The sequence below is a fragment of the Colias croceus genome, chromosome 2 (assembly GCF_905220415.1).
Source record: "Colias croceus chromosome 2, ilColCroc2.1".
Lineage (NCBI taxonomy): Eukaryota > Metazoa > Arthropoda > Insecta > Lepidoptera > Pieridae > Colias > Colias croceus.
The window spans coordinates 1,295,896-1,310,385 of NC_059538.1; the positions used below are offsets into that span (position 1 = coordinate 1,295,896).

At 39.7% G+C, this 14,490-nt stretch overlaps 1 protein-coding gene across 1 annotated transcript in view; it reads left to right on the top strand.

Annotated features, from left to right (window-relative positions):
• Window positions 1-13,274, top strand: part of LOC123703002 (protein vav) — a 28,236-nt gene extending 14,962 nt beyond the window's left edge. The window contains exons 10-16 of the mRNA XM_045650871.1: window positions 5,820-6,022; window positions 6,664-6,781; window positions 7,141-7,283; window positions 8,538-8,672; window positions 9,670-9,819; window positions 10,211-10,379; window positions 12,395-13,274. Of these exons, the coding sequence (XP_045506827.1) occupies window positions 5,820-6,022; window positions 6,664-6,781; window positions 7,141-7,283; window positions 8,538-8,672; window positions 9,670-9,819; window positions 10,211-10,379; window positions 12,395-12,469 (993 nt within the window). The 3' untranslated portion in view covers window positions 12,470-13,274. The remainder of the gene's footprint in view (window positions 1-5,819; window positions 6,023-6,663; window positions 6,782-7,140; window positions 7,284-8,537; window positions 8,673-9,669; window positions 9,820-10,210; window positions 10,380-12,394) is intronic.
• The last annotated feature ends 1,216 nt before the right edge of the window (window positions 13,275-14,490 follow it).

Sequence of the window (14,490 nt, forward strand, 5' to 3'; positions counted from 1 at the left end):
ATAAAACAATTTAATCGGCTTGAGAATAGATTATTAAAAAATCCTAAACTTAAGGCTGAGTATGCTGCGGTCATAGAAGAATATAAAAGGTTAGGTCACGTGGAAACTGTGCCATCACATGAAGAAGATTTGGCTGATGCTGTATACTTACCTCACCATGCAGTGATCCGAGAGGATAAGGATACTACTAAAGTCCGAGTTGTCTTCAACGCTTCTTGTCCAGGAACCAATGGCATCACATTGAATGACGAACTTATGGTAGGCCCATCACTACAACCTGACTTACGTCACATTATAATGCGTTGGCGTCAATATCCAATTTGTCTTGTCGCTGACATTATAAAAATGTACAGACAGATGAAAATATCTGAATTACATACAAATTTTCAACGTTTTGTGTGGCGTGAAGATCCAGATCAAAGATTGCAGCATCTGCGCCTCTTACGAGTTACCTTTGGTACGGCTTCAGCACCTTATCTCGCTGTGAAATCATTACAGCAAGTTGCACACGACGATGGGGTGAAGTATCCGCTGGCTGCTGAAAGGGTACTTCGTGAATTTTACATGGACGATTTTATGTCGGGTTGTTTTTCTGTGGAAGAAGGTAAGCAAATTTATAAGGAAATAACACAACTTCTACAAGGAGGTGGATTTGTCTTGCAAAAATGGAGCAGTAATAGCGAAGAAATACTTAAAGAAATTAACGAAGATGTTGAAGATCAAGCAGAAAACCTGAAACTAAAAATAGATGAAATCATGAAAATTTTAGGACTTACCTGGAACAGAAGAACCGATGAATTTGAATACGTAGTAAAGATTCCACAGCTCTCTCCTCCTGTAACAAAAAGAAAAGTTATTTCAGAAATTTCTCGATTATTTGATCCTGTTGGTTGGCTTGCGCCAGTAATAATTTCAGCCAAAGTTTTTATACAGAAATTATGGCTCTCGGGAATTGAGTGGGATGATGAACTTCCTCCACAATTACTGAAGGACTGGCTCAAGTATAGAAGTGAATTAGATACACTTACCAAATTTAGTATCCCACGCTGGATCAACATCAATAATGATGATAAAGTTCGCGAATTGCATGGCTTCTGCGATGCTTCAAATGTTGCATTTGCGGCAGTTGTGTACTTGCGAGTGGTTAACTCCATTGGGGAAATTAATGTTGCATTAATTGCTTCCAAAACAAAGGTAGCCCCCATTAAACAAGTTTCGATTCCGAGATTGGAACTTTGTGGAGCTGTACTACTCACAAGACTGCTACTTGAAGTGTCTCAAGTCATGGGTATGGAGAAATCTTCTATTCATGCGTGGACTGACTCACAAATTGTGCTCGCTTGGCTTCAAGGACAACCTAGTCGTTGGAAAACCTTTGTCGCCAACCGAGTGTCGGAGATTATTACTTCGTTGGAACCGCAGCAATGGCAACACGTATCTACCAAGGATAATCCTGCAGATTGTGCATCGCGTGGCAGTACGCAATGGGATATTCAACTCTGGAAGGAAGGGCCAAAGTGGCTGCAAGAAAAGGATATAAATTTTACAAGAGGTCAAATAGAAGATACAGATCTAGAAGAAAGAAAAATGAAAATTTGTTTAATTAATACTCACAGTGATGAAGCAGATCCTGAAGAAGAAATATACTCACGCTTTTCATCTTTGAGAAGACTGCTCCGCGTTACTGCACTCTGTAAAAGACTAATTAAAAGAATGAGAAAAAAGGAAGTAGAGAATCAGAAGGATTGGATAACAAGTTTTGAAATAAGAGAAAGTTTAAAAATATGCGTTAAAAGATGCCAAGAAAAACATTTCGGTGAAGAGCTTGCAGATTTAAGAAATAAAAAAGAAATAAATAAAAAAAGTAAACTTACCTCACTCAATCCAATAGTTGACGAAGACGGTATCCTACGAGTAGGTGGCAGACTGCAGCAGGCAATCCTTAGTGATGAGAGAAAACATCCTATCATTCTTCCTCGTAAATCACAGTTTACAACTTTGATTATTGCGGATGCTCATGAGAGAACATTTCACGGCGGTCCCCAATTGATGCAAAATTATTTGCAATCTAAATACTGGATAATAGGTGCGAAGGATTTAATACGGCTGTGTGTTCGAAAATGTGTTCGTTGTGTACGATATGCCGCTCGCATAAGACACCAGTTGATGGGACAACTACCGGTTGAAAGATCTACTGCTTGTCGACCTTTCTTGAGGAGTGGAGTAGATTATGCAGGACCTATTAATATAAGAACCTCTAAAGGCAAAGGTAATCGGTCATTCAAGGGATATATTTGCTTATTCATTTGTATGGCCACACGCGCTATCCATCTCGAAGCAGTAAGTGACCTTACAGCTCAGGGATTTCTAGCAGCGTTTAAGCGTTTTATAGCACGCCGTGGTCACTGCGCTGAAGTATGTAGCGATAATGGTACAAATTTTGTGGGTGCAGCACGAGAACTCAAATCTTTATATGCTCATGAGAGGTCCAGTATAATGAAGGAAATTGCAGATCAACTGGCTACAAATGGGACTGAATGGCATTTTATCCCTCCCCATTCCCCAAATTTTGGAGGACTATGGGAGGCAGGGGTAAAATCGACAAAACATCATTTAAGGCGCATTGTTGGGAATTCAACTTTGACATTTGAAGAAATGACAACATTACTTTGTCAAATAGAATGTTGTCTGAATTCTCGGCCTATTTCTAAAATAACTGAGAATCCAGACAATCCAATCCCACTGACACCAGGGCACTTTTTGGTGGGAGAATCTCTGGTTTTACCCCCTGATGTCAATTACGAAACATCTAATATCACAAATCTCAGACGGTGGCAAATGACTCAAAAAATGACACAAGATTTTTGGCGTCGTTGGTCAAATGAATATTTGACTCAGTTTTACCATCGTTATAAATGGAATAATATTTTTCCTGAACCTAAAATTGGAGATTTAGTGTTAGTAGTAGAGGATGATCTTCCACCTGGAAGATGGTTATATGGTATTATAGTTGAAAAACATCCCGGATTGGACGGAATTACGCGAGTTGTCAGTTTAAAATGTAAAAAACAATGTAATTAAACGTCTTGTTTCTAAATTGTGTTTTTTGCCAGTTACTAACTAATGTTGATTTTTTTTTCTGTTGTCTGTCTTAAGCCTCATAACATGTTCGTATTAGTTATCTCTTACTAGTTATGTATGTGGTAATATTTTATTTTGTATTTTTGGTTTTGATGTTAAATTCGCTAAGATGTTCGTTATTATTTACGTTTTGTATGGTTAGTTGTATTAAGGAAAATTGTGAAAATTTGTCCTTGGTGGGCTGTATGTTTACGACCTACCGTCACTTTATTTTATATTTTTGTTCACGCGAATTGTAATATGCATTGTCATTGTGTCATCTTAGCGTCTGAGTATTGATCACATCTAATACCAAAATTTGTGTTGTAATTAATATAAACCTGTGCTAAAGAAAGTAATGTGTACTTAAATTGCTCATTGTGTATTGTGGCATCTTAACGTTTGTTGGAAGGAATTAAACTCAAAGCGATACACGAAATGGGAGTTTTTATTCAATTTTAAAATATATTTTAAAAGTTTGTTGGCTTGAATCAAGAAGCTTATATCTTATACACTGGAGATTTCGGTATGAACATTTGACGTGTAACAAGAAAATTGTTGTGTTTTATCACTTTCACACCTAACTTGGTATTGCCACTGTTAATACGAAGTTTTCCCAAGACTACTATGTATGCCGTAATATTCTGTGCAAAAGGTTAGTTTTTGTACATGAGTTTGTTGATAAATTGTCAACAACGTCATTCAGAAGCATTGTTGGATGAGACAATTATTATTTATGCTAAATAAAATAAGTATCTGGACCAATTATTAAAAAGCGATACTCCCTGATTATGGGTAGTTACCATAATAAAATTGTAGCAACTCTCACTTTGACAATATGGCATAAGTGTCAAAAAAATTGCGTCGCTTCGAATATTTAAGTTAATATTGTTGCGTATTTAATAAATATTTTCCGAATATAAATAATGTATTGCATTGTGAAAAATTGCAGAAGTGTTTGGACACCAAATTCTGGCATAGAATTTCACAGGCAAGTGTATATTTACGTTATTTACAATATTCCTCAATACTCCTGCATTTACCTGTTTAGAATCATTTCAATGGCAAAAATTGTAAAATTTTGCATCATTTTAGAAAGCAGTCATGTTAAATTTGTTATTTTCCTAATACTTTATCATTTTTCAACAAGTTTTCAATAAACAAAATTAACAAGTAAGGTAACCATGATGACGAGTTTTTATGGATAGTGAAGAGAATATTATATTGTAATAACAATATTATGATGAAATTTAGAACACCATTTTCAAGATTTTTACTAGTAATGAAACAACACTCGACATCGGTATTGCACTCACATGCAGTTATAAGATTGTTCGTTTTTACATTGAAATTTATACTTTTTTAACTTACCTCATATTTTTTGTTTTAGGTATTTCAGCTTTCCAAAAAGTAAAATAAAAAGAAATATATGTGCCCATCAAGGGTAAAATTACTGAGGATTACGACACAGAAAAAAATACCTTTTGAAAAATAAACTTTGTAAAGTTAGCTGAAATTTGTGCAAGGCGTTTATTATAAACAGTTTTTCTTTGATGATTTTGGCTTGAAATTGACCCGTCGAAGCAACGCGTTTAAAAAGAAGATCTGAGTAGCTTACAACTTGGTAAACAGCATCTGATGCAAAACACAACTTTCCTCTATTTACAAAGGATGTTAATGCTATATATCGGTTCATATCCAGGCTTTGTAGCCAAGAGTTATTTAAAACTATCATTCTATACCAATTAAAATTGTATGTACCTATAAAGTATGGCCAGTAATATTATAATATAATTAATACTGTTAAAAATATATGTCGTTATTATTTATAGACCATGATTTTTAGTTTTTTCTATTTCGAAAAATCCTGAATATACAAACCAGTGTGGTCACCCACAGAAAGAGACAAAAAACAACACTGACGTCATTCAAGGTTATATTTTCTTGTGACAAGTCAATGGTCATAGTGCAATCTCCAGTGTATTAGATATAAGCTTCTTGGCTTGAATTGACGAAAATGACATTTAATAGTAAAAGAGATGTTCAAAACTTTTTCAAGTGAAACTTCTTTAGGCGCGTTGAGAGTAAAAGACCAAGGTCGCATTATGGCAATATGCGACCTTCATGAAGTAAGATTTAGACATCTTTGAATCTTGCCGAAGGAAGTTTCACTTCTGACACTTGCTCTTGTCACACACGCTCTTTTTTTTGTTTCTGGCCAAAATTTGGCAAAGGCACATCTATACTATATAATATTAATAATCTGAAGAGTTTGTTTGTCCGAACGCGATAATCTCAGGAACTACTGGTCCGATTTGAAAAATTCTTTCGGTGTCATTTAGCCCATTAATCGAGGAAGGCTATATATCATCACGCTAAGACCAACAGGATCGGAGCCACGCGGGCAAAACCGCGGAGCGCAGCTAGTCCTATATATGACGTCATCACATTATGTTTATTACGTCTATGTGTATTATTACGTCTATATCTTAATATATATAAATCTCGTGTCACAATGTTTGTCCTCAATGGACTCCTAAACCACTTAACCGATTATAATAAAATTCGCACACCATGTGCAGTTCGATCCAACTTGAGAGATAGGATAGTTTAAACATGTAGGTACCACGGGCGAAGCCGGGGCGGACCACTAGTGAGTATATATGACGTCATCACGTAATGTTTCGCTGGGCGCGCAGGACAACCAGTACTCGTACCGCGTGGGCATCCGGCTGGCGGAGTACCGCGTGGAGGAGGGCGGCGGGCGGCGCGCGCTGCGCACGGACTCGCGCTGGGCGGCGCACTTCTACCTCGTGCGCCGCACCAAGGAGGCCACGTTCACGCTGTACGCGCGCACCGACGAGTGCCGCCGCAAGTGGCTCAAGACCATCCAGGATGCCATGTGAGTGTGCCCTACGACTGACCCAGATGAAAAACCGCGCGTTTAGTTGCCCATATCGAGAAACAATTATCATTGACTAGCCTCCGCCCACGACTTTGTACGTGCATCCCCGTTTTTCCCCGTTCCCGCCAGAATTTCGGGAAATCCCTTCTTAGGGGACGCCTACGTTATGACATCTACCTGCATGCCAAATTTCAGCCCGATACGTCCAGTGGTTTGGGCTGTGCGTTGATAGATCACTATATCAGTCACCTTTGAGTTTTATATATATAGATAATATGTTCAAACCACATTATGATGTGGCCAATAGACATTCAACAATAACATGAAATGCGACCATTTCATGAAATGGTCCATTTAATGAAGTTAGCAAATCTACAATATCGCCACGACAGATATATTCCACAACCAGACGTCACATTGCTCTTGGGGGTGAAATATTGTCCGAGGCGAGATGTGTGTCTCCGTCCCCTCGCAGAAATATTCAACATATTATAACGACAGAAAGACCTGTCAATATTTGGGTTATATTATTAGTATTTTTGTGAAAAGTAACCTTTATTTTTATGCAACCAAAACGTCTTTTTATACAAGACGTGGTCATTTCATAATAAAACAAATAAAAAAATTACATATTTCAGAGACAATTTGGAACCAGCTGGATGCCGGAATACGAATCACAAGTTTGTTCTACATACATTCGAGAAGCCAGCTACATGCCATCACTGTTCGAAATTCCTCAAAGGCAGAATATTCCAAGTGCGTAAATGTACAAAATTTTCATCACCTCTTTTTCTTGCCATTTTATATTTTGAAACCGTATTAGATTTCAATCGCTTCGTAACAGGCTTAAAAACTATTTACTAAGAAAGATTTGCGGTGTAATCCCTAAATGAGTGTGCATATCTACGTCTTGTTTGTTGTCCATCTGGGCGAGTAATAAAAAAAAGAACCATTTTATTTGTATAAGAACATAACAGTTATACATGCTTTCGTATAAAAAGTTCTAAAATTCCACCACACAACATGTTCTATTATTAAAAAAACAACGTATAAAAAAACAAACCTCACAAAAATAACTCATCTACAAATTGTACAAACGTTGGCAACAATTGCAGGGCTACCTGTGCTCGGTGTGCAACGCGTGCGCGCACAAGGACTGCATCGCGCTGTCGGGGCGCTGCGGCGGCGGCCTGTCCGTGGCCCCGCCCCTGCCGCCGCACACCCAGCTGCCCGACCACTCGCTGCACTACTACATGTGGTGAGTACCTCTACTGCATCGCGCTGTCGGGGCGCTGCGGCGGCGGCCTGTCCGTGGCCCCGCCCCTGCCGCCGCACACCCAGCTGCCCGACCACTCGCTGCACTACTACATGTGGTGAGTACCTCTACTGCATCGCGCTGTCGGGGCGCTGCGGCGGCGGCCTGTCCGTGGCCCCGCCCCTGCCGCCGCACACCCAGCTGCCCGACCACTCGCTGCACTACTACATGTGGTGAGTACCTCTACTGCATCGCGCTGTCGGGGCGCTGCGGCGGCGGCCTGTCCGTGGCCCCGCCCCTGCCGCCGCACACCCAGCTGCCCGACCACTCGCTGCACTACTACATGTGGTGAGTACCTCTACTGCATCGCGCTGTCGGGGCGCTGCGGCGGCGGCCTGTCCGTGGCCCCGCCCCTGCCGCCGCACACCCAGCTGCCCGACCACTCGCTGCACTACTACATGTGGTGAGTACCTCTACTGCATCGCGCTGTCGGGGCGCTGCGGGGGCGGCCTGTCCGTGGCCCCGCCCCTGCCGCCGCACACCCAGCTGCCCGACCACTCGCTGCACTACTACATGTGGTGAGTACCTCTACTGCATCGCGCTGTCGGGGCGCTGCGGCGGCGGCCTGTCCGTGGCCCCGCCCCTGCCGCCGCACACCCAGCTGCCCGACCACTCGCTGCACTACTACATGTGGTGAGTACCTCTACTGCATCGCGCTGTCGGGGCGCTGCGGCGGCGGCCTGTCCGTGGCCCCGCCCCTGCCGCCGCACACCCAGCTGCCCGACCACTCGCTGCACTACTACATGTGGTGAGTACCTCTACTGCATCGCGCTGTCGGGGCGCTGCGGCGGCGGCCTGTCCGTGGCCCCGCCCCTGCCGCCGCACACCCAGCTGCCCGACCACTCGCTGCACTACTACATGTGGTGAGTACCTCTACTGCATCGCGCTGTCGGGGCGCTGCGGCGGCGGCCTGTCCGTGGCCCCGCCCCTGCCGCCGCACACCCAGCTGCCCGACCACTCGCTGCACTACTACATGTGGTGAGTACCTCTACTGCATGTATCCTAGCATAGGAGACATTATTCAAAATGTTATTATATTATGTAACTTCTTTCTTGTGTTACATGTTTGATTGCAAATATTTGATTTGATGTATTTAAATCTCTTGTAATATCTGAAATTGCAGCAGTTCGCATTAGAACAAGTTTTTTTAAAGACTAATATGTCGAACTATTTGAATAATGCAACTGTTTGAACAGGTACGTCGGCGAGATGGGGCGCGAGACGGCGACAGCGCGGCTGGAGCGGCGAGTGGACGGCACGTTCCTGCTGCGCGTGCGGCCGCGCGCCGCCCCGCACGCGCCCACCGACACGCACTACGCGCTCTCGCTCAAGTGCGTATAGTACCACTCACGAAAGATGACCACAAATTCCCGGCCGTCTGCGTACGTACACTCATGAAGAAAAGACTTGAGACAACATAATATTTTAATTTTGGGTAAATAATTTGTGTAATGTTGTAAACGCTGGTTATGCAAAACCAAAAAGTCTTTTCTTCATGAGTGTACGTGCGCAGACGGCTGCCATTTGTGGTCATCTTTCGTGAATCGTACTGTACACACTGCACACTGTTTTTTTTTTGTATGGTGTTTCTCAATGTTAGCCAGAAGGGCTACTACATTTTAACGCGGATGCGGGGGTGAACTGAAGGTTCACCCTGGTAGCGACATGCACAAGGGCGTCCCCCCTTAACGGGGACCACGAACCTCGGCTTGAGCTGTCGTTTGAGTGGAGGAGGCCAGAAGGGCCCTAATCGGACAGGACACTGCACACTGTAACACGCGCACGGGCAGGCGGCACTCTCCTGCTGCCCGTGCGCCGAGCAGGATTGAACATAATAGTCATCTTACACCAAACTAGCATATACACACACAGAAACAAATACAAAATTAAAAATCTACATAATGTAAATTCAGACATTCATCAAAAAACATAAAAAAACAAGTAGATTTAAAAAAAACATTTAAATCATTTCAACCTTTAAATGATTTTATACATTATAAAATCAATTTTTTCAAACCTTCTTACATATAATTCAATCTAGAAGCAAAGATAAACAACATACCGTTGAACGATATTATTATCTACACTAATATAATAAAGAGGAAAACTTCGTTTGTTTGATTGTAATGAATAGGCTCATAAACTACTAGACCAATTTTAAAAATTCTTTCACCATTCGAAAGCTATATTATCCACGAGTAATATAGACTAGGTTTTATCCAGGAAATCCCACGGGAACGGGAAGTATGCGGGATTTTCTTTGAAAAGGCGGGCGAAGCCGCAGGCGGAAAGCTAGTGTTGTATAATAATTAACCGTTTTACCTATAGGACGGACAACACAGTGAAGCACATGCGTGTGTGCCGCAAGCCGATCGAGTCGGTGCCGCACTACTACCTGTCGGAGTCGCGGTTCTTCCGCAGCGTCGTGGAGCTCGTCACGTACTACGAGCGGGTCAGCCTCGCTGAGAACTTCGTGGGGTAAGAATTATATGGAGCTGCTAATACCATGTAGAAAACAATAAAAATACAAATTTGGAAGTATTGTTTTGTAAAGGAATAGAAAATTGTATGACGAGAGATGGTATATAATTTTTTTTATTACTTTAAAATATCGAATATTTAGTTCATTTAATACTTTTTCACGCTTTTATTAGCTTCTACGTTTGGGTGTAACCAGTCGGTAGTCGATGTTGCCTAACTTTAAACGGATAGATTTAATTTAAACTTTGAACTTTTATTGACAATACAATTAATTTTTCACGAATTGAATTCTTGCATCAGTGACAATACAATATTGAGTTTAAATATGTTATTTTAGTTTTTTCTGATTTAATTTTTTTACTTTACAAAATGTTTATTCCTATTCCAGATTAAACTCGAGCCTCCGCTGGCCATTCCGGCGCGTGGTGGCCTCCGTGATCCACGACTTCCGTCCGCTGGAGGGCAGCCAGCTGGCGCTCCGCCCCGGGGCGAAGGTGCTCGTGCTCAGCAAGGAGGGCGACAACCGCGGCTGGTGGAAGGGCAGGATACTGGACAAGGTGGTAGTAGCTGGCGTGGTGCTGGATGAGCTTGTGGGGGTATTAACGGTTGTTCTTTAAGGGGGAAGGTGCATGAGATACATACGGAATGCAGGTTGAGTGTGGTTTTGGGGTTTTACCAATTAAAACTAACACTACTTAGATAATGAATGTACATACATTAGTCACATGACTAACTAGCTGTCAAATACAGATCAAAAATTTATCAGACAATAAATCGTAACACTCGATGTTATGACAAAACACAAACAAACTCTAAACCGGGTCGAAAACGTATTTAAACCATCGTCTAACTAAAAGGCATATTAATAAATATATATTAGCGTTAAACCATAGATGGGACAATAAATGAGGGTAATCGATGAAATGGCTTACGACCTTTATTATTCTTGTTCTATTTAAGTTTTTGTAACCTCTAAAAAAAGTACTATAAAGTTTTTGTAAGATGGACCCGGACGGTGTTTCGACGCGCTGCTCCATTAATTGGAGCACTCCATTAACGGGAACGCAATACCTCGCATGTCCCGAACAGTAGATGGTTTCCAAGACAACCTATAAAACGTCTTATAACTTGATTATAGATTAAAATACTTATACACTGTAAGTAAAGGCTAACTAACATTGCACTAACATTTATTTTGGCTGATTTTTTTTATGTAAAATTTAGTGGACGCTGTACGCGAGGCATTTTGGTGGTAAGGTTGTATATTTTATATTGTGTTTAATCCTTACTAATACACACACCGGCACAATTAGCGGAACAGAAACCGATACGCGAGAACATCGTCTGGGATTTGAACGAATGACAGCAGGTTCTCTTTACTGATGAGTGCAGACTTCTTTTAAAACAGATCAATGGGAGACAGCGAATATGGAGACACAGAGGAGAACGCCAAATATAGTCTAATTTTGAACACACAGTGGCTTATGGTGGCGGCTCGATAATGGTTTGGGGAGGGATATGTTTGAGAGCTCACACGGAGTTATTGATAGTCACAGGAGGGACCATGACAGCAGATAGATACATCAGAGACATTTAAGAAGAACATGTTGTACCATTTGCCCCATTTATTGGTGACTACTTTATTCTAATGCAAGATAATGCTCGTGCTCATAGTGCACAATCGGTACAGGCATATCTGAGCCACGTAGGTATACCGGTGATGCAGTGGCCAGCAAATTCCCCCGATATGAATCCGATAAAGCATGTCTGGGACTTGCTAAAAAGAAGGGTTAAATCCAGAATGCCACCCTCCAACAATCTGAATGAACTTGGAAACGAATTACTTGAGAAGTGGGAGCGGTTGCCTCAAGAAATCATCGATAACATAATCTGTAGCAAGCCCAGACGAATGGAAACCGTAATCAGAGCAAGAGGGGGAAACACACGTTATTAATTTTGCTTTAATTTTATTGTCAAATCATTTAATGCTTACTTTTTTTATTTTTTTGTGATGGTTCATAATCATCTAAAAATTTCACTTATTTCAAATTTCTTAATTTTTCAATAAAAAATAACGAAGACTTTTCAAAGTCGTTGTTAAAAGATGTTAATCAAGTTGTTATTTTGTATCTAATTACATTTTCGTCAAATATATGCGTTATTATCTCATAGTCTCACTTTTTTTTTTGTTCCGCTAATTGTGCCGGTGTGTATATTATGGGTGTTTCTCTTTCTTTCATGACGCTAGGGAGCTATTTTATAATATGAATTTTATGGCTGGAGATATTTAGGAAGCATCAGTGTGATGTATAAAGTAAAACAAACATAATTCGAAAAATTCTTGTTGTATTAATTTAACTATTTCTTAGTAAAACTATAAAAAAATCTATTACATTTTCTCATGATTTCAGTTCATAATGGATGAAAATTTTTCAAAATTTAAAGTATTTATAAATTAAAAACCATAATAAATCTATTTTTATCATTGAATAACACTTTAGTTGTTATAACTTTTAATGTCTATAGAACAATAAAATGGTGAACAAAATTGACCCCACCCCTTACTTCGCAGGGCGACAACCGCTCCGGCTACTTCCCAAAGGACTGCGTGGTGGAGGAGCCCGAGTGTATCGGGGCGCTCGACTGATGTTACTTTTGCCTCGCCGAGCGCGAGAGGCACTACTTGGAGCAGCTGATGGATGACCTGGTGTAAACACCTAGGTCCGAAGACCTGAATGTTCTAGAATTGAAGATCTGGTCAGAAGACTTGTTTTGAATGTGCTAGGGCCGAAGATCTCGTCTGAATGTCCTAAGTTCGAAGATATTGTCTGTGAGTCCGAGATCCAAAATACTGTTCTGAATGGCCTAGAACCGAAGATGTTGCTTGTATGACTTAGTTATGAAAATATGGTGACAAAGGGCTAGGTTCAAAATCTTGATATAATGTCCTAAGTCCGAAGACATGATCTTAAAGTTTTTAGGTCCAAGGATCTGGTCTGAAAGTCCCAGGTCCTATGATCTGGTCTGCTGAATACACTACGGGTATCGGCATGGTACAAACTAAGAAAAACAAGATGGATGAAGTCGTTCAAGCGAGGCGCTATTTGTGTGTGCATAATTTATTTAAACTCTATGTGTGTGACAAAATAAGTGTTGAAGGAACTGTAATCTCCTATGTGTGTTGGTTTAAAGTGGACATAGGGAAGTACTGTTATTTATGTGAATCGAACCCTAAGGTTATATGTATAAGGTTCAAAATTGAAAATAAGGTTATATTGTTTAGCACAACGGAATTGAGATGATTTTTTGGTACATTATAACAGTATTTTCCATAATTCCCCTTTACCCATCAGTGATATTGTATTAAGTGTCTTATATGTGAAGTTGTGAACACTTGTAGATAGGACAGACGGAATGAATGTAAGTTTTATTGTATTGTAGATAGTGTCTTATATATTATTTTTATTTTATTTTTTTATTTTATTCATAAAAGGTACCTTACAGCTGTTGATAAGATAAATTATACTAATTACATATAAAAACGCCAATTACAAGGCACACCGATAATAGTAAAATTGTGTGACAAAAAACGGCAAATTACAAAGGTACTATAAATTGTTTTCTTTTACTTTAACAAACTTAACTTAACTTTAACAAAAAATTCTTGATGAAACACAAAACATAAATGAATTAAATGTGACTTCTGAATGTAATTATGTGAAACTAATCCTTATATGTGCTGCTAAAAGACGCAGGCAATATTAGCTCTTATTCTCAAATGACGTTGAGAAATTTATCACAATAGTGAAGCATACAAATACAGTTTTGTATAATCAATATAACATTATATTGAAAGATCATCAAAAATTCAATTCCATTTGCAAAGATAATGACTATGGTATTGATATATTGACTCTCTTTCTTCACTTCAAGTTGTATCCAAATGCTATAGCCTAAATTTGACATAATTCTCATCAGTGCAATATCAAATAAATTAAATAAAAGTAAAAGTATGAATGTGACATTGGTAAAAAAATACTCTCTACATTATGTGTCTGTGTGTGTTTAGTTATACTGTGTACTTAGGATTATCCATGTTCTAGTTATACTGTGTATTTCATTGGAAGATCCATGTTCTATGATTGTGAATAAATGTTATATTGTGTAGAAGATTTGGTGTCACGCACAAAACGGTCAATGAAAATATTGACATTATACTAATAATTTACGTGTAAGAATAATAATAAAAAACTAGTAACAAAATTAAGAAATAGTTTACAAATACAGAGACTATTTTCACTTGTTGCAAAAATTCAAATTTTACATCATAATAGGTATGTAAAGAAATTATCAATGTTAAATGTACAGATGTTTATTATAATAAGCTCTCAACTGTTGTCTGTCGCACAATCAAATTATATTTTTGCTCCTTCACATTGAAAAAAGCACACGGTGTTCTTGATGGTGCATAAAATGCTTTAAATTTGCCAAGTTTAGGCTAAGAGCTAGTTCAGGTAATGTGGAATTGTTTTGAACCTTTGATTACCATTTTTTACACAATGAGGGTAGTTTTAAGTTTATCTGTGCCATTTAGATCCTTTATAGCCTCGGTCCCTTATAGGGCTCAAAGTTTCAGCTCTCATTAGAACTAAAACCTTAGTCCCTATT